At 43.4% G+C, this 19,934-nt stretch overlaps 1 protein-coding gene across 3 annotated transcripts in view; it reads left to right on the top strand.

Annotated features, from left to right (window-relative positions):
* Positions 1–431: 431 nt before the first annotated feature.
* BAZ1A (bromodomain adjacent to zinc finger domain 1A) overlaps positions 432–19,934 on the top strand; it is a 129,560-nt gene continuing 110,057 nt past the window's right edge. For all 3 annotated transcript variants that reach the window (XM_045397525.2, XM_065547489.1, XM_065547488.2), the window contains exons 1-3: positions 432–650; positions 1,122–1,292; positions 15,513–15,791. In XM_045397525.2, coding sequence (XP_045253460.1) covers positions 1,180–1,292; positions 15,513–15,791 — 392 coding nt within the window. In that variant the 5' untranslated portion in view covers positions 432–650; positions 1,122–1,179. The remainder of the gene's footprint in view (positions 651–1,121; positions 1,293–15,512; positions 15,792–19,934) is intronic.

Raw genomic sequence — 19,934 nt, 5'->3', positions numbered from 1 at the left:
TTCAAGACAGATGTTTACTAAACATGCAAAGTATTTTTAGAGATACGGATTCTAATTTGGAAGAAGAAAAATAGCAACAAATTTTCTTATTCATTTCTTTTCTCATTTTTAAAATACAAGTTAAATCGTAATTGGAATCCCTTTTCCCATCTTGTAGTCAAGCGTCGGTGGCAGACTTCAAGGATATACTTTGTTAGCCATGTGTTTATGAACCGCCAGCGCTTTCCCTAGATCTTTTGGCTGATAATCTCAAACATGGAGGATGCTTCTGAATCTTCACGAGGGGTTGCTCCATTAATTAATAATGTAGCTCTCCCAGGCTCTCCGCTGTCTCTTCCTGTATCAGTGACAGGCTGTAAAAGTCATCGAGTAGCCAATAAAAAGGTAGAAGCGAGGAGTGAAAAGCTCCTCCCAACAGCTCTTCCTCCTTCAGAGCCGAAAGTAGATCAGAAACTTCCCAGGAGCTCCGAGAGGCGGGGAAGTGGCGGTGGGACGCAATTCCCCGCGCGGAGTCGGGCAGTGGCAGCGGGAGAAGTGGCGGCCAGGGGCGCGGCGGGGCCGGAGAGAGGCGGTCCCCTGAGAGGACGGGGTCTCCCCTCGTTGCCTTTGTAGTGGAGAAGGTGGACAAGTGGCAGTCGGCGTGCTCGCAGGTGAGGGTCGCTCGGGAGCCGGCCGGGAAGTGGAGGCAAGCCGGGAACAAAGCGGAGCGGCGCTGGGGTCCGCCCGCGGCGAGCGCCCTGGCCGGCCGGCCGGCCGGCTGCGCGCCGAGCACGTTGTGAGCCTGGCGGCGGCGGCGGCGGCGGCGGCGGCGGGCGGGGAGCCGGCGCTGGGGGAGGGGGCCGCCGCCGCCGCTCCCGCACTGCCCCCCGCGGCGGGGCGTCCTGCCCCATTGTGAGCCAGCGGCTGGGCGAGGAGGCAGGACGCGCTCGGGGGAAAGGGGCGGCGGCGGCTCCGCTCGCTCGACGCCCGGGCAGCGGCAGGAACGAACTCGGCTCCGGTAGCGGCCGCGGCCCGTCAGTCACACAAAAGGCAGCCGAGCTTCTCCCGGCGCGCGGACCGGCCCACGCTGCCGCCGAGCGCTCCCCACCTTACCGGCTTTCCTTTCCCTCCAATTTTGATAGGGAAGCGGGGCCGGCGCGGGCGGCCGAGGGTCCGGGCGAGCCCGCGGGCGGACGGGAGATGCCGCTGCTACACCGAAAGCCGTTTGTGAGACAGAAGCCGCCCGCGGACCTACGGCCCGACGAGGAAGTTTTCTACTGTAAAGTCACCAACGAGATCTTCCGCCACTACGAGTAAGAGCTGGGCAGGGTGCGGGGCCGCGGGGGGTGTGGGGACTCCCTCCCCAGCGCCCTTTTGTCTCTCTCCTTTTCCTCGCCCTGGGCTTCTGGCGGGGTGACTTGAAAGTGACGGGTGGCCCCGGGCCCGCGGTTCTCTGCCTCCTAGCCTCCACTTGGAGAACGCGCGGGGCCAACTGGCGGCGGCGCGCGTGGGGAACGCGGGTTGGTCGTGGCGGAGGAGGCTGGGGTCCCCGGCCGGCCTCGGGAACCGCTCTTAGCCTCTGCTGTCGCCCTCCCGCCCTCCTGGCCGCGGGGCGGCGGAAACTCCCCGCCTCGCCCCTCCCCGCCGCGGCCACACGCGCACTCCGGGGCCAGTTCCGGGATCCCCTCCCGGCGGCCGAGGGGATCCCCGCTAGGGTCAGCGACGTGGGGCCGCAGTCCATGGGTCGGGGGAGGGAATTCCTGCCCCGGTGGGCAGGAAACGGCTGGGCTGGGCTTCGTTTTCTCAGTCGGGAGTGGGGTCTGACGTTGGAGCTGCCTGGGGTAGGGGAGAGGAGCGGAGTTGAGACTCGTTCTAGAAGGGAAGGAGGGAGCGTCCCTGCGGGCCAGGGGTGGAGGACGCGGGACGCGAGAGCCTCCGCAGGCGGCCTCCCGTCCGGCGCTGCTAGGCCTCGGAGTGCGACGGGAGCCGCGCTCTCTGTCACCGCCTCTTCTTGGTGACTAACTCTCGTCTCCGGGGAACTCAGCGTCTCCGCCCCCGGGAGATCAGTGAGGAAGAAGTCGCGGCTGGGCAAGGGGAAGAGGAAGGGGGAAGAAGCAGGGCCTTAGGCGCCCCTCGTTTTCACTTTCGCGTAGCCGGGAGCGCGGTGGAGGGTGTTGGGGGAGGGGGTTAAGACAAGTTCAACTCCAGACTCAGCCAGGCGCCGCTTTATCCCCCTGCGCATGTGGGCTGCCTGACATGTGCCACTCGCTATTGTTTTGATAAGAACGCGGAGCTGCTGCTGGTGTAGTTTCAGCTCCTACATTTTCAGCCCGTCGCTTAATTTATCCCGAGAGATCTGGTCCTGTGACACGGAGCAAGATGGTGTGTTTTAGCGTCTTGTGTTTAAACAGGATCTCTAAGTGAGAACCTGACTTGATCAATCACTCCAAGAGGGTGATCCTCTCTTTTTCTTATGCTTTATTCTCTCCCCTGAAAAGGAATCCCTTTGTGACTTGGAAACCAAGTGTAATAGCAACCAAGTAACGTCGCGTGTAAGGCACCTTTTCTGAGTGGGGGCTTGACCGAGGGAGGGTTTTGGACAAACTGCACCTAAGAAATCAATAGTGAGATTAGAAAAGTTCCTTTGAGCATTTATTTTAAGTAAACGTTTTTCTTTAGTTCCACAGAAAGGGTTTCACATTAAACATGTTATATCTAGAGAAGTAAATAGAGTGCTTTTCATCAGACAGTACTTTTAAGTAGGAGTGTACGTCTTGCTCTGCTCCTGTAGAGACTTGTTTTGTTACTCAAATAGAGTTCTCATAACTAGTTAAGTGAACTTGGATTAGGTAATTGGATAAGGATTTTTTTTAAGGATTTTAAAGCTACAGGCCTTGCTAACAATTATGATTAAAAAGAAAATTGAGAGTACCAACAAAATAGTAAATAGGCTTAAATTTCAAATTGTTTTCTCCTTCCATATAAGCAAGGGGCTTTTCTCACCTTAGAGGGTAGGATGAATATGGCTGTTATCCTTTGTGAATTAAACATTCTTAATGCACTTTGGTTCTTGAGCCGAATTATTCTAACCTTGGAGAAATCTGAAATGCTGAAATACAGAAGATTTTTCACATTCCAGAACTATCTATCTTCCATTATTTTTATTTATTTACTTATTTTGAGACAGGTTCTCGCTCTGTCGCCCAGGCTGGAGTGCAGTGGCACAATCTTGGCTCACTGCAGCCTCGACCTCCTGGGCTCAAACAGTCCCCCCCACTTTACTACCTTAGCCTCCTGAGTGGCTGGGATTGCAGGTGCATGCCACCACTTTGGCTAATTTTTGTATTTTATGTAGAGACAGGATTTCGCCATGTTGCCCAGGCTGGTCTTGAACTCCTGAGTTAGGTGATCTGCCTGCCTGGGTCTCCCAAAGTGCTAGAATTACAGGCATGAACCACCATGCCCAGCTGTATCTTCCATTAATATCAAGGAACTGTATTCTTTGTAGTCTTAGGGCATTTAAACATTTTAAATAACTAGATTTTTATTTTCAGTTTTTGTTATTTTTCCCTTGTGCGGAAGTGTTTGGGCTTTTGGAAATTACAAGCAGTCCCAGAGAGATGATTGGTTTGGGAGCAAAGGTATTTGACCATTTACCCTGAATTAAGGAGTATTGCTGATGTTATTAGGTTTCTATGACTGAACGAAAAGAATTTTGACAAAATTGGAAGAAGACTGCCTTTTAATGATGTTAAATTTTGAATTACTTTCTGTTTCTCACAAATGATTACGAAGAGACCTTTCCAAAAATGCTTTTGTGGTAAGTAGTATATGGTGGTCTGTAGTATGGTAACCTGACCTTTGGAACAACTCTGGAAAAACTATGAAGGAAACCTCTGCAGGCTGCTCTATTTTTGAGACGGAGTCTCACCCTGTCACCCAGTCTGGAGTGCAATGGGGCGATCTCGGCTCACTGCAACCTCTGCTTCCTGGGTTCAAGTGATTCTCCTGCCTCAGCCTCCCGAGTAGCTGGGATTACAGGCACATCCCACCACGCCCGGCTTATTTTTTTTTCTGTATCTTTAGTAGAGACTGGCTTTCACCATGTTGGCCAGGCTGGTCTCGAACTCCTGACCTCGTGATCCGCCCACCTCTGCCTCCCAAAGTGCTGGGATTACAGGCATGAGCCACCATGCCCCGCTGGGCTGCAGGCTACTCTTAACACTGCTTATGGAGTAGCCCTAAAAAAAAAAAAAAAAACAAAAAAAAAAACCTCTGTTTTCACTTGTTAAATCACCAATTGGTTTATGTGAATTTGTTTGAAGACTAGCCTTTCAGTGCATTATTTTGAATATTTTTCTTTTGTATTTGCCTGAAGACCACTATGCTCGCTTATTTGCTTGCATTTTTTATTTCTTGAATATAAGTTTCTCTAATCAGTCTAAAAAAGATTTTCTACACCTCCTAGCCTTATTTGCTTCCCAACACAATACAAAGTAACTTTTGCCTGTAAATGTGGTTAGTAGAGGTTGCCAGTGACTTTTTTTTTAAATATTTTGTTTTGTTTTATTTTATGTTAATTTAGTTTGAGACGGAGTTTCGCTCTTGTTGCCAAGCTGGAGTACATTAGCATGATCTTGGCTCACTGCAACCTCCGCCTTCCAGATTCAAGAGATTCTCCTGCCTCAGCCTCCGGAGTACCTGGATTACAGGCGCCTGCCACCATGCCCGGCTAATTTTTTGTATTTCTAGTAGAGGCAGGGTTTCACCATGTTGGGCAGGCTGGTCTCGAACTCCTAACCTCAAGTGATCCATCCGCCCTGGCCTCCCCAAAGTGCTGGGATTACAGGCGTGAGTCACCACTTCTGCTTGCCAGTGACCTTTTAATTGCTAGTTTTCTGTCTCTATCTTACTTGATATTATAGCCTGCTTCCTCTTTGTCCTTCTAAGCAGCAATGGTCACCCCCTCCATTTTATCTAGTGCAGCATCTCCTGTTATTGCCTTGTCATGCAATGTATTTGTTGCCTCACCTTTTTATTTTTATTTTTGTTTATATTTTTATTTTTTTGAGATGAAGTCACACTGTCTCCCAGGCTGGAGACAGTGGCCCAATCTTGGCTCGCTGCAACCTCCACCTCCCGGGTTCAAGCAGTTCTCTGCCTCAGCCTCCCAAGTAGCTGGGATTACAGGTGCCTGCCACCACACCCGGCTAATTTTTTTTTTTTTTTTTTTGGTGAGACGGAGTCTTGCGGTGTTGCCCAGGCTGGAGTGCAGTGGTGCGATCTCAGCTCACTGCAACCTCTGCCTCCTGGATTCAGGCATTCTCTGCCTCAGCCTCCCGAGTCGCTGGGATTACAGGTGCCTGCCACCACACCCAGCTAATTTTTGTATTTTTAGTAGAGACGAGGTTTCATCACGTTGGCCAGAATGGTCTGGATCTCCTGACCTCGGGTGATCCACCGCCTTGGCCTCCCAAAGTGCTGGGATTACAGGCGTGAACCTCTGCACTTGGCCTGTTGCCGCACATTTTGTCTTCTCCAGGAACCTGAACTCTTTGAGACAGTGACTGACCAGGATGCATCCTCAGTGATTAAATAGCACAGACTCCTTACTACATTCTCCTTAACTAATTGCTAACTCTTGATTGACCTGCTTTTTCATAGGTAGAGAAGACTCAATAGCACATCAACTATAGACAAATGCATAAGCTAAGGTGCATAATTTAGTCTTCTTTTTTTTTTTTTTTTGAGACAGAGTCTCGCTTTGCTGCCCAGGCTGGAGTGCAATGGCGTGATCTCTGCTCACCGCAACCTCTGCCTCCCAGGTTCAAGTGATTCTCCTGCCTCAGCTTCCTGAGTAGCTGGGATTACAGGCATGTGCCACCACGCCTGGCTAATTTTTGTATTTTTAGTAGAGACAGGGTTTCACCATGCTGACCAAGCTAGTCTCGAACTCCCGACCTCAGGTGATCCGCCCGCCTCAGCCTACCAAAGTGCTGGGATTACAGGCATGAGCCACCGCGCCCGGCCAATTTAGTCTCTTAAATATGATTTATTCTGGCTGCATGCAGTGGCTCATGCCTATAATCCAAACATTTTGGGAGGTTGAGGTGGGAAGATCACTTGAGGCCAGGAGTTTGAGATTGGCCAGGTCAAAATAATAAGACCTTGTTTCTACAAAAATAAAAATACTCTGTAATTTTGGCGAGCTGACAACAATTTTGTTTATTTTTGCTGTGGATTGTTAAAAAATGGAACAGTCAGGTCTGAATACCAGCATTTCTAGACTTGTGGGATAGGAAAATGATTTGTTGTATTACCTGGTGACTTAATCTCATAAATAAAATAACTTATTTTTTTTAGCCATGTAGACACTTGGAATATATTTCCCAACTTTGAGTGAGTCCAGCCTTCCATACAAAATGTATGACTCTCTTCCACAACATCACTAACAGGTGGTCGAAATTATATTTCACCCTGGCTTTTCATTGGAAGAGGTTTGACTAGCTTATAAGGCATCCTGTTTTCATTGTTCATCTGCTCTCTCTTGTTAATAAGTCAGTCCCTTCAACAGCCTCCTTTTACAGATGAGGAAACTGAAGTTTTGGGTGGGGAGTAAATGCAAGATTACAGAGTCCAAAATTATTTTTCTAGTAACTGATAATGCTAGAATCTAACTCATATCAATTATTCTAGAATTTATGCTCTTTTTACTGTTTACTATCACATAGTGCTATTATGGAAAATTCTTCCTAATATCTGTTGAAGTATGCACTAATAGGGGCATTGCCTGGAATTTAAACTGGCTGCCTAGATTTTTGTGTAGATACCACTGTGTACTGTCTTCTTAGACATTTGATTTTTTACTGTACCCCAAGTGATTAAGCTCTAGGTATTCAGTGGACACATCAGAACATCATCAATTTATAGTAGGGAAGAATGTCTTTCATACTGACCAATTCCTATACTGATGGTCAGTTATGTATGAAATCTAGTTATAATCACAGGCTGTTTGGTGAGCATGAGGTTTTCAAAGGAAGTTGGATAATTTTTCATAGCTAGTGTCTTTAAATGAGATGTTTAGCTCCTCTTTAAGGAATAAGCCTGCCACATGGTCCTGATACTTGGATCCATAAGTCCTTGTTTCCTGATTGGTATAGCAGAAATTCCTAAATGCTTTTCTTTTTGAATTTTATCTTTTGTCTACTTAGCAGACATGTACTTAGTTTCAGATGTTTTAAATATATTTTTTCTTCAGACAGAATACATTTATCAGTTATTGCAATATTGTAGGTTGTAGTAACAACCTACCCCAAAACTTAGTGGCTCTAAGTAACAACCCATTTTATTTGTTCCCTATTCTGTGGATTGCCAGTTTGTTTTCTGCTGGTTTCCTCTGTGCTCACTCACTTAGCTGCAGTCAGCTGGAGGCTAGGCTGAGGCTGGTTGGAGTAAGAGATAGCCTCAGTCACAGGTCTGGGAACTCAGCTGGGATGGTTTTAGTTACCATGTGGTCTTTCAACCTCAGAAAGAGGCTGTTTCACATGGTGGTCTTAGAGTTTCAAGAGGGTGAGAATGGAAGTCACTCAATATACTTTTTTTATTATTTTGGTCAAAACAGATTACAAGGTCAGCCCAGATTCAGGAGGTCATGAAATAGACTCCAGCTTTTGGTGAGAAGAGCATGAATGTCATATTTCAAAGGAGCCTGCACACCTTTAGCCCTCTTTGCAAACAGTCTACCACAAGCAGTTGCTAGAATTTTATAGTTGGGTCATCTGATTGGATTTTGAGTGCTCACTGATAATCTAATATATGTTATCCATCAAAACACAATGAAAACCATCCTAAGAACTTGTGGACATACCTTGTTGTTTGCCCTATACTACCTATAATAATGATTCAAAAACTCTTTCTTCCTAGAATTTCTGTTGTTTCCTATACTTGCCCTCAGGAGCTGACAAGAAGAAATATCTTCAGATGTTTGAGATAGTTCTGTCTCTTTCTGCTCCCCTTGCAGATGTCTAATTTTCTCTGTTGAAAACATATGTGTTTTTCTGACATTGTTTCTCTACCATACTGGTTATTCTTCTAGGATCTCTCTGCGCATGTCGTATCTGAACAGTAAGAATTGATAATATCTATTGAGTGCACTTACATTTTAGGGGCATTTGCTAAGAATTATCTCATTTTCTTTTCTTTTTTTTTTTTTTGAGATGGAGTCTTGCCCTATCGCCCAGGCTAGAGTGCAGTCATGTGATCTCAGCTCACTGCAAGCTCTGCCTCCCGGGTTCATGCCATTCTCCTGCCTCAGCCTCCCTAGTAGCTGGGACTACAGGCATACACCACCATGCCCGGCTAATTTTTTTGTATTTTTAGTAGAAACGGGGTTTCACCGTGTTAGCCAGGATGATCTCAATCTGACCTTGTGATACACCCGCCTCGGCCTCCCAAAGTTCTGGGATTACAGGCGTGAGCCACCTCGCCTGGCCTGATTTTCACATTAACATTCATGGAGGAACCAAATTTAGAGAGATTATGTAACTTATCCAGTTGCATTCAGAGAGTAAAGCTGGGATTCATTTTTCTCTCTCCTTCATATATATATGCATATATGCATACACACACACACACACACATGCTTACATACATGGAGAGGGAGTGTTTTGGCCCCTAAGTAGAGTACACTTTGTTTTTTATCTGAATTGTACTTCGTTTCTGATTTTTTTTTTTTTTTTTTTTTTGAGACAGAGCCTCACACTGTCGCCCAGGCTGGAGTGCAATGGCTCCATCTTGGCTCACTGCAACCTCTGCCTCCCCTGGTTCAAGCGATTCTCTTGCCTCAGCCTCCCGAGTAGCTGGGATTACAGGCTCCTGCCACCGTGCCCAGCTAATTTTTATATTTTTAGTAGAGACGGGGTTTCACCATCTTGGCCACGCTGGTCTTGACCTCCTGACCTCGTGATCCACCCACCTCGGTCTCCCAAAGTGCTGGGATTACAGGCGTGAGCCCCTGTGCCCGGCCTAGTTTCTGATTTTTATGTCACAATTTAATCTTCCCCTACTAGGTTTTTTAGTTTTTTAGTTTTCCCAATACCCAACAAATTAATAGTATGTTGCACTTTGTTCCTCAGTTTGTGCACCAGAGTGTTGGTTGACTTAATATTACAGGTGTGTTTTCAAGAAAGTACCTTGTCACTCAGCAATTTTTCCTTATGAAATAATGGTAAAGAGGAGGGGTCATCAAATTTTTTCTGCAAAGGGCCAGATAATCGGTATTTTAGGCTTTGCTTGGCCATAGGATCTCTTGTACCTATTCAACTCTTTATCCAACTATGCAAATGTAGTGAGAAAGCAGTTACTGACAACACCTAAAAATGTAGGTATAGTTGTGTTCCCAAAAAAAAAAAAAAAAACTACAAAAGCAGGTGGAGGGCAGGATTTGGTCTCCGTGCCAGTAGGATGCCCACCTTTAGTGAAGAGGATGATTGAAAGAGTGCAGTCATAAATCTGACATTGATAACCTGTATTAGCCTAGATTTACATTCATATAAAAATACTTTATTTTTGCTCATAATAGTAAAATGTATTTTTTGTAAGTTTCAATAGTTATATTCTTATAATGTAGAAATTGAAGAGGCTTTGTAACCAACCCCCTAGAATTCAGTATTAACAAATTCTACACATTTAAATGTGTATGATAAATGGGTAAAGTGTGAGTAGAATTACAGAAGTGGGAGAAAGTGAAGGTGTGTAATGTTAGAGATGGTGCTGTGCCGTTCATGGGTTATGAGTAGGGGAGAGATGACCTTTGGACTTTTCTCCCTTAAAATGGCCACTGTGGTAGTGTGTCCTGCCTCCTTAGGGTAGGTCTTTGTGCACAGTGAAGCTATAATGTAACAATAACTTTGTAGAGTAAACAGACACAAAGGAAACAAATGGCACAAACATTTTGTAGGAGATAGTAGAAACCTTAGGGTGTAAAAGGGCAGCTATATATCACTGGTTTTGGCATTTGTGCCGTTGTTCTCCTTGGTATTTTTAGGCAGTGTTAAATCTAAATTGTGTTTGTTGCAATTCACTGCGTTTAGCTGTCCCCCTGCCATGGCACGAAATATCCCATGCGTGGGATATTTCCTACTCAGTACCTCAGGCACTTAGCTGCTGTGGCTAGAGCTGTGCTGTCCAGAACAGGAGCCATTACTTGGCCAGATAGGTTATTAAGTACTTGAAATATGATTAGTTCGAATTAAGATAGGCAGTAAATGTAAAATATACATTGGATTTTTTTTTTCTTTTTTTTGAGACAGAGTCTTGCTCTGTTGCCCTGGCTGGAGTGCAGTGGCACAGTCTCAGTTCACTGCAACCTCTGCCTCCCGGGTTCAAGCGATTCTCCTGCCTCAGCCTCCCCAATAGCTGGGACTACAGGCATGTGCCACCACGCCAAGCTAATTTTTTGTATTTTTAGTAGAGATGGAGTTTCACTGTGTTAGCCAGGATGTGCTCCATCTCCTGACCTTGTGATCTGCCTGCCTCGGCCTCCCAAAGTGCTGGGATTACAGGCGTGAGCCACCATGCCTGGCGGATTTTTTTTTTTTTAAAGAAGAATGTAAGTAAAGTATCTCGATTTTTAAAATGTTTATTACATGTTGAAATGAAATTATTTTGTGATATATTGAGTTATTTTTATTTTTAAAATTTTAAATGTGACCACCGGAAAATTTAAAATTATACATGTGACTAACCATTCTATTTCTACTAGCACTGGCTTACAGACTGAAGTATAAGATATTTAGATTTGAAGTATAATTTTCTTGAGCAGTACTTAGTATTGTTTAAGTTATTGAAAGTATACTTCATGTGATGGATATCCCAGTTACCCTGATTTGATAATTATACATTGTATACAGGTATTAATATGTACAACTGTTATATATCAATTTAAAAAAGAGGAAAAAAGTATACCTATGTACATTATGTGCTAATTATGTATTGGCTTGAGAAGCTAAATCTTACAGATATGTTTGTTTCTATAGGAAAAAGTTAGAACTTTTTTTCTTCTTTACTTTTTTCTTTTTCTTATTTTTTTTAAATCTAATTTTTTTTTTTTTTTTTTTTTTTGAGACATTGTCTTACTCTGTCACCCAGGCTAGAGTGCAATGGTGCGATCTTGGCTTACTGCAACCTCGGCCTCCCAGGCTGGAGTGCTCCTCCTGCCTCAGCCTCCTGAGTAGCTAGGATTACAGGCATGTGTCACCACGTGGACCTGGCTGATTTTTCTATTTTTAGTAGAGACTGGGTTTTGCCATGTCATCCAGGCTGGTCTTGAGCTCCTGGGCTTAAGCATTTTTCCTGCCTCAATCTTCCAAAGTGGGATTACAGATGTGAGCCACCGTGCCTGAGCTAGAACTTTTTTAAGAAACAGGGCTGTGCTCTGTCGCTCAGTCTGGAGTGCAGTGGTGTAGTCATAGCTCACTGCAGCCTTGGACTCCTGGGTTCAGCCTCCTGAATAACAAGGACTATAGATGTGCGCCCCCTGGCTAATTTTTTTCTTCAATTTTTGGTGGAGACAGGATCTCACTTTGTTGTGCAGTCTGGTCTCGAACTCCTGGCTTCAAGTGATCCTCCTGCCTCAGCCTGCTGAAGTGCTGGGATTACAGGCATGAGCCATCGTGTCCGGCCAAGACCTACCTCTTAACATCACTTTCCCCCCAAAAAATTCTAATAGTAGTTTTAAAAATATTTTTTTGCCCTCTGAATTCTTCCCTTCCCTTTCTCTGAATTCTTAGGATATCTGCCTTCTATCTTATAAGGATAACTGTTTTTTACTTTGTATTTTTGGTGATATACACCCATTATTTCCTAAACTAAACGATATTTCAAAAGAATCTTCTTTGTACTGAATTAAGAGCCATATAACTTGGCATATGCATGTTATTTCTGTAGATCTCATTTATGTTAAGGTATGATTAGTTTCTCTTGCTTTATTTCCATAGATACCTTTTTAAAAAGTAATTCTATAGACATGTACAAAGGAAACAATCTAAATGGAATTGCCCCCACTTTTTGGAGAGCAAGCTAATAGAGATAACCTACACAGATAGATGTACTAACCAGGAAATAGGCATATAACAGTTGAAGTACTTTTAGAATGATGGGAGAAGTAAAGATTTCAGGAAGGAGAAAAAATTGAAGAATAATTATTTATATGGTTACATATAATTACAGAAAAGTAGAACAAAGTATAAAGCAGGAAAAAATTTCACCTGTATCTTACCACTTAGAGGCAGCCATTGTTAACCCTTTTGCATATGTATAACCGTATGCATATATATAAAATTTTTTCCAGACAGTCTCACTCTTAGGCTGGAGTGCAATGGCATGATTGTGGCTCACTAGCCTTCAACTCCTGGACTGAAGCGATTCTCCTGCCTCAGCCTCCAGAGTAGCTCGAATTACAGGCTCATGCCACCACAGTGGGCTAACTTTTTACATTTTAAAAATATTATATTGGCCAGGCACGGTGGCTCACGCCTGTAATCCTAGCACTTTAGGAGGCTGAGGTGGGCGGATCACCAGGTCAGGAGATCAAGACCATCCTAGCTAACATGGTGAAACCCCATCTCTACTGAAAATAATAAAAAGTTAGCCGGTGGCATGTGCCTTTAGTCCCAGCTACTTGGGAGGCTGAGGCAGGAGAATCCCTTGAACCTGGGAGGTGGAGGTTGCAGGGAGCCGAGATTGTGCCACTGCACTCCAGCCTGGGTGACAGAGTAAGACTCTGTCTTAAAAAAAAAAAAAAAAAAAAAAAGGCCGGGCGCGGTGGCTCAAGCCTGTAATCCCAGCACTTTGGGAGGCCGAGACGGGCGGATCACGAGGTCAGGAGATCGAGACCATCCTGGCTAACACGGTGAAACCCCGTCTCTACTAAAAAATACAAAAAACTAGCCGGGCGAGGTGGCGGGCACCTGTAGTCCCAGCTACTCGGGAGGCTGAGGTAGGAGAATGGCGTAAACCCGGGAGACGGAGCTTGCAGTGAGCTGAGATCCGGCCACTGCACTCCAGCCTAGGCGACAGAGCGAGACTCCGTCTCAAAAAAAAAAAAAAAAAAAATTGCACTGGGTGCCGTGGCTCACTCCTGTAATCCCAGCACTTTGGGAGGCTGAGGTGAATGGATCACGAGGTTAGGAGTTTGAGACCAGCCTGACCAACATGGTGAAACCCCGTCTCTACTAAAAATACAAAAATTAGCTGGGTGTGGTGGCGCACACCTGTAATCCCAGCTACTCAGGAGGCTGAAGCAGGAGAATCACTTGAACCTGGGAGGTGGAGGTTGCAGCGAGCTGAGATCGTGCCACTGCACTCCAGCCTGGGTGACAGAGTGGGACTCCACCTAAAAATAAAAAAAAATTATTGCAAAATGATATATGAGTAATGCTAATTTAAAAAATTTAAACAGGGCTGAATGCGGTGGCTCACGCCTCTAATCCCAGCGCTATGGGAGGCTGAGGTGGTGAATTGCTTGAGGCCAGGAGTTCGAGACCAGCTTGGCCAACATGGTGAAACTCCATCTCTACTAAAAATACAAAAATTAGCCAGGCATAGTGGTATGTACCTGTAGTCCCAGCTACCTGGGAGGCTGAGGCACAAGAATTGCTGGAACCAGGAAGGCAGAAGTTGCAGTGAGCTAAGATCATGACACTGCATGCCAGCCTGGGCAACAGAGTGAGATTCTGTCTCAGGAAAGTAAATACATAAATAAAAATAAAAATTCAAACAGGCTGGGCATGGTGGCTCATTCCTGTAATCCTAACACTTTGGGAGGCCAGAGTGGGAAGATCACTTGAGCCCAGGAGGTTGAGACCATCCTGGGCAACATAGTGAGACCCCATCTCTACCCCCACAAAAAAAATTGGTGATTGTCCTAGTGTGCACCTGTAGTCCCAACTACTCAGGAGGCTGAGGCAAGACAGAATGCTTGATCCTAGGTGATTGTACCACTGCCCTCTAGTCTGGACAACAGAGTGAGACTCTCTCAAAAAAGAAAAAAAAAATTCAAACAATATAGAATTATTTAGAATCACAAAAAAAGTTTTCCTTTTCCTTCCTTCCCAGTCACCCCCCCTTTCTCCATAGGGAATATCTTTTTACAGTATGTATATAAATACATACATTTTTGTGATTATTATAATTAATGTACATGGGATTGTGTATTCATTGATTTGTGTTTTTCCTACCCATTATGCCTTAGGAATCTTTCTATAATATAGATCTCTTGCATTTTAAAAGAGAGTGGATAGGGCTGGGTATGGTAGCTTACACCTGTAATCCCAGCACTTCGGGAGGCTGAGGTGGGTGGATCACAAGGTCAAGAGTTTGAGACCAGCCTGGCCAACATGGGGAAACCCATCTGTATTAAGAATATAAAAATTAGCCAAGCATGGACGGGCGTGGTGGCTTATGCCTGTAATCCCAGCACTTTGGGAGGCTGAGGTGGGCAGATCACCTCAGGTCGGGAGTTCAAGACCTGCCCAACATGGAGAAACCCCGTCTCTACTAAAAATACAAAATTAGCCGGGTGTGGTGGCACATGCCTGTAATCCCAGCTACTAGGGAGGCTGAGGCAGGAGAATTCTTGAACCTGGGAGGAGGAGGTTGTGGTGAGCCGAGATCACGCCATTGCACTCCAGCCTGGGCAGCAAGAGCAAAATCCGTCTCAAAAAATAAATAAAAAATTAAAAAATTAAAAAATTAGCCAAGTGTGGTGGGCTACTCGGAAGGCTGAGGCAGGAGAATCACTTGAACCTGGAAGGTGGAAGTTGCAGTGAGTTGAGATCCAGCCACTGTACTCCAACATGGGCGACAGAGTGAGAGTCTGTCTCCAAAAAAAAAAAAAAAGAGTGGATAGAATTTTTGAAAATAAGTAAATGCACATATTAAGGAATTCCAGCAGAATAGAAGAGCACTGAATAGAATGGTTCCCCAGTTATCCCTCCTGCCTGTTACCTTGAGTTTTGTATGACATTCCAGAAATCTATGCTTCTGTAGGTACCTTTTCTTTTTCTTTTTTTTAAACACAAGTGAGCTCATCGTATAGTTTCAAGAAAATAAAGGATAGATCAAACTGAAAATAGGTATTTTTCTATTAACATTAATGGAAATGTTAATTAAGAACTTTATACTTTTTAATGACTGATTTTTCGTTATGTGAAGTACTAGTTTATTTAGCTTTTCTCTTGTTAGCTGCTTAAAGTTTTCAGTTTTTCACTGAAAAACAGATGGAACTCAAAGTCTAGTTTTGACTGATGTGCCTTTAAATTGCAAAATATACATATCTAGTTTAAATATACTTTTTCTTATGTTTGTATTAGTGTTACAAGTTGACCAGTTACCAAACCCTTGAGTTCTGTGAGTCTACATAAAATTTTGCATTAAAAGCACAAAAATAACCTGATAATGCTATTAGTTTTTAATGTAAAATTTGTGAAATGATAGGTAATGGGTTTTTGTTTTTGTTTTTGTTTTTTAATCAGTGACTTTTTTGAACGAACCATTCTGTGCAACAGCCTTGTGTGGAGTTGTGCTGTGACGGGTAGACCTGGACTGACGTATCAGGAAGCACTTGAGTCAGAAAAAAAAGCAAGACAGAATCTTCAGAGTTTTCCAGAACCACTAATTATTCCAGTTTTATACTTGACCAGCCTTACCCATCGTTCACGCTTACATGAAATTTGTGATGATATCTTTGCATATGTCAAGGATCGATACTTTGTTGAAGAAACTGTGGAAGTCATTAGGAACAATGGTGCAAGGTAAAGTACTTTTAATTTTTCCTCTTGGTAAGTTTATATTCACATTGCTCAAATTCAAAACACACAAAATGATGACCTAAGAAATCTTCCCTTTTACTATGCTCCAGCTATCCTGTTAACCCACAGATAGCCCTGGTGTTAGCTGTTTCTTGTATATCTTTCCAAAGGTAATTTATACATATGCCACCAAAAACATATACATGCATACGTCTGTATGTATATATATAATATGTCTTATGTAACAAATATGTATGCACAAATTCCTTCTCTTTTTAATGCAAAAGAACATGTATACTCTAGATCCCTTTTCACTAAAAAGATCTTGAAGGTTAGCCTACTGTTACATAAGCCGCCTTCCTTCTCTTTAATTTACTGTATAATAAAGTTCCATTATATGGAAGTTCCATCTTTAAGAGTAGAACTCTTTAGCTAATGGTATCTACTGTGTCCTCATTATGTCACCTAATAGTTTAAATATGCCAGTATTTATTGATTGGTTTTAGTATTTTATTTAACAAAACCAGGATTGAGTTTTATATACTCCACTAAGTTCTCTTTCTTTCATACTTTCTTACACTGCTTTATTGAGCTATAACTCACATACAATACACTTCTCCTTTCTATAGTATACAAATGCAGTGTTAGTGCTTTTCCTTTTTACCGAGCTCTTCAGAAATAAAGTGGATTTTTATATGAACATTGAAAATGACATAATCTATGGCAATAAATTAAAAATTACCAGTGTTTTCCTGAAGTCTTAAGCTTTGTGATTGACTAGTCACTGACATTTATAATAATAAACTTTATATGCATTAAAACCTTTTGTAGCCTCTTGACTTTTAGGATATTAACTGTTTTGGATGCCCTGAATACAAATTTTTTTTTCTGGATTTTAAACTTTAGAAGCCAAAAGTTATTTATGTTGTTACTATTATCTTATTTGGAGAATCATTTTAAGTTTATATGTAATGTTAGAATTAATGTCTTAACAAATTAATATAATCCATTTTAATTGTTAGGTACTACCCTACTTGAATCTTACAAAGCCAAGCAACCAAATGTGTTTATATTAAGAACTAACTTATTTGGGTTTGATTTTTGGGAAGTAATTAAGTCCTTTTTTTTTTTTTGAGACAGAGTTTCGCTCTTGTTGCCCAGGCTGGAGTGCAATGGCAAGATCTCGGTTCACTGTAACCTCTGCCTCCCGGGTTCAAGTGATTCTCATGCCTCAGCCTCCTGAGTAGCTGGGATTACAGGCACCTACCACCACGCCCAGCTAATTTTTGTATTTTTAGTAGAGACGGGACTTTATCAGGCTGGTCTTGAACTCTTGACCTCAGGTGATCCACCCGCCTCGGCCTCCCAAAGTGCTGGGATTACAGATGTAAGCCATTGCGCCTGGCCTAAGGCTTAATTTCTTAATATATTGGCTATTCTTTTTGTTGTTGTTTGAGACAAGGTCTGGCTCTGTGGTTGTTGTTGTTGTTGTTTTTAAACTTTTGGTGTAGATGAGGTCTGGCTCTGTTGCCCAGGCTAGAGTGCCATGGCTCCATCTCAGCTCACTACAACTTCTACCTCCCAGGCTCAAGCCATCCTCCTACTTCAGCCTCCTGAGTAGCTGGGACTATGGGTGCATTCCACCATGTCCAACTAGTTTTTGTATTTTTTGTAGCGATTGGGTTTCACCATGTTGCCCCAGCAGCTCTCAAACTCATGAACTCAAGTAGTCCACCTGCCTTGGCCTCCCAAAGTGCTGGGATTACAGGCTGAGCTACTGAGCCTCACCTATATTGGCCATTCGTAATTGGCGATTGTGCCTGAAGTTTTCCTCCCTTAAGTGCAACATTCTGAATGTACTCTGTTTTTTTTTGTAAAAAAAGTATGGAACTCTTGTTCTAATACATTTAAATAATTAAGCATAGAACTGGGTTAATTTGAAATGTGCTTGTAAGAACAAGAGAACAGTACTTTAGTTATTTTTATCTAAAAACTAAGAATGGTTACAGTTATTAGATCCACTCCTTAGGTCCTTTGTTCCCATGATCACTTAGATTATAAGTACCATAGGTTGGGGCTTTTGGGGAGGGTGGAGTTTGTGGAACTTGAGACTAGAGACTCCCCAATTCCTCAACTCCTCCAAAGACTGGAGACAGCACTAATTAAGAGTTCATATGTGTATTTTACTAATATATCCTTAAGGTTGGCATCTTTTACATAGCTGTTTTGTCTTCTCTGTAACTTGCTGTGAGCACTATTGACAACGGAGTAATAGGTAAGGTAAGAATAGTAAAAACAAAATACTAAGAGGTGGCATATGAAAAAGGAGATTAATTGGGGATGATGAATTATAGGGAAATCATGATTTAAAGGAGGCTCAGTTAAGAGTTAAGTAGAAAAGGGCCGGGCGCGGTGGCTCAAGCCTGTAATCCCAGCACTTTGGGAGGCCGAGACGGGCGGATCACGAGGTCAGGAGATCGAGACCATCCTGGCTGACACGGTGAAACCCCGTCTCTACTTTAAAAAATACAAAAAACTAGCCGGGCGAGGTGGCGGCGCCTGTAGTCCCAGCTACTCGGGAGGCTGAGGCAGGAGAATGGCGTGAACCCGGGAGGCGGAGCTTGCAGTGAGCTGAGATCTGGCCACTGCACTCCAGCCTGGGCGGCAGAGCGAGACTCCGTCTCAAAAAAAAAAAAAAAAAAAGAGTTAAGTAGAAAAGGGGACTCAGGATGCCAGTGGATAATCTAGTAAGTTTTTTAGCTAAGTAATTAAATTTTTTCAACCAATAGCAGGAAATCATCAGGAAAAGTATTTAGAAATAACTGAAAACTTCTTTCCCTTTTAAGATTTAAGTTATACTGTTGTTTTTCTGTGGATTTTTTTTTTTTTTTTTTTTTTTTTTTGAGACAGGTTCTGGCTCTGTTGGCTAGACTGGAGTGCAGTGGTACAATCAGAACTCACTGCAGCCTCAATCTGTCAGGCTCAGGCAATCATCCTGCCCCAGCCACCTGAATAGCTGGGACTATAGGCGTGTGCGATGACACCTGGCTGATTTATTTATTTTTTTAACTTTTAGTATAGTTGAGGTCTGGCTATGTTGCTCAGGCTGCTCTCAAACTCCTGAGCTCAAACAGTAGTTCCACCTTGGCTTCCCAAAGTGCTAGGGTTATAGATGTGAGCCACTGCACCTGGCCTTTTCTGTGGATCTTATAAATCAACTACACTGTCCTATGGAGTGTGAAGTAACAACATAATTTACCTTTTAAAGGGATGTACCTATACCAATCTTGCTGCTATACGATAGTCATATATTTGAGTTCCTTTTTTATACCAGACACTGATTTAGGTGCTATGGATTAATGGCTCCCCAACTCGCAAAGCCAAACATACTTGCTGCTTCTCAAATATGCCAGGCATGATCCTGCCTCAGGGCCTTTGCATTACTCCTCTCTTTGCCTGGAATTTTTTTCCCCAGATATCAACATGGTGAGTTCTTTTACTTCATGTCTTCTTACATATCACTTTCATTGAAGCCTTCTGTCCTATGTGAAATTTAGCATTTTCTTGCCCCAACTTTTATTTATTTTATTCTAAAATTTATTTATTTTTTGCCTCCCCACCCTTGCTCCAACTTTTAAAACATTTTTATTAAAAATTTTTAAAATTGTGGACTAGGTGTAGTGGCTCAAGCCTGTAATCCCAGCACTTTGGGAGGCTGAGGCAGGTGGATCACCCGAGGTCAGGAGTTCGAGACCAGCCTGGCCAACATGGCAAAACCCCATCTCTACAAAAAATATAAAAATTAGCTGGGTTTTTTGTCTTCTCTGTAACTTGCCGTGAGCACTATTGACAAGGGAGTAGTCAATGGTCAACTATAGGCATGCGCCTGTAATTCCAGCTACTCGGGAGGCTGAGGCAGAATTACTTGAACCCAGGAGGTGGAGGTTGCAGTGAACCGAGATCACACCACTGTACTGCAGTCTGGGCAACAAAGCGAGAGTCTGTCTCAAAAAAAAAAAAAATTTTTTTTTTTTTTAGTTGTGGAAAAATACACTTAACATAAAATTAGTCATCTTAACCATTTTTAAGAATACAGTTCAGTCCTCGCCCCAACATTTTATATTTATCTTCCTTGCTTTGTTTTTT

The sequence above is a fragment of the Macaca fascicularis genome, chromosome 7 (genome assembly GCF_037993035.2).
Source record: "Macaca fascicularis isolate 582-1 chromosome 7, T2T-MFA8v1.1".
NCBI classification, from domain to species: Eukaryota; Metazoa; Chordata; class Mammalia; order Primates; family Cercopithecidae; genus Macaca; species Macaca fascicularis.
This window is presented reverse-complemented; position numbering and strand designations above follow the sequence as displayed.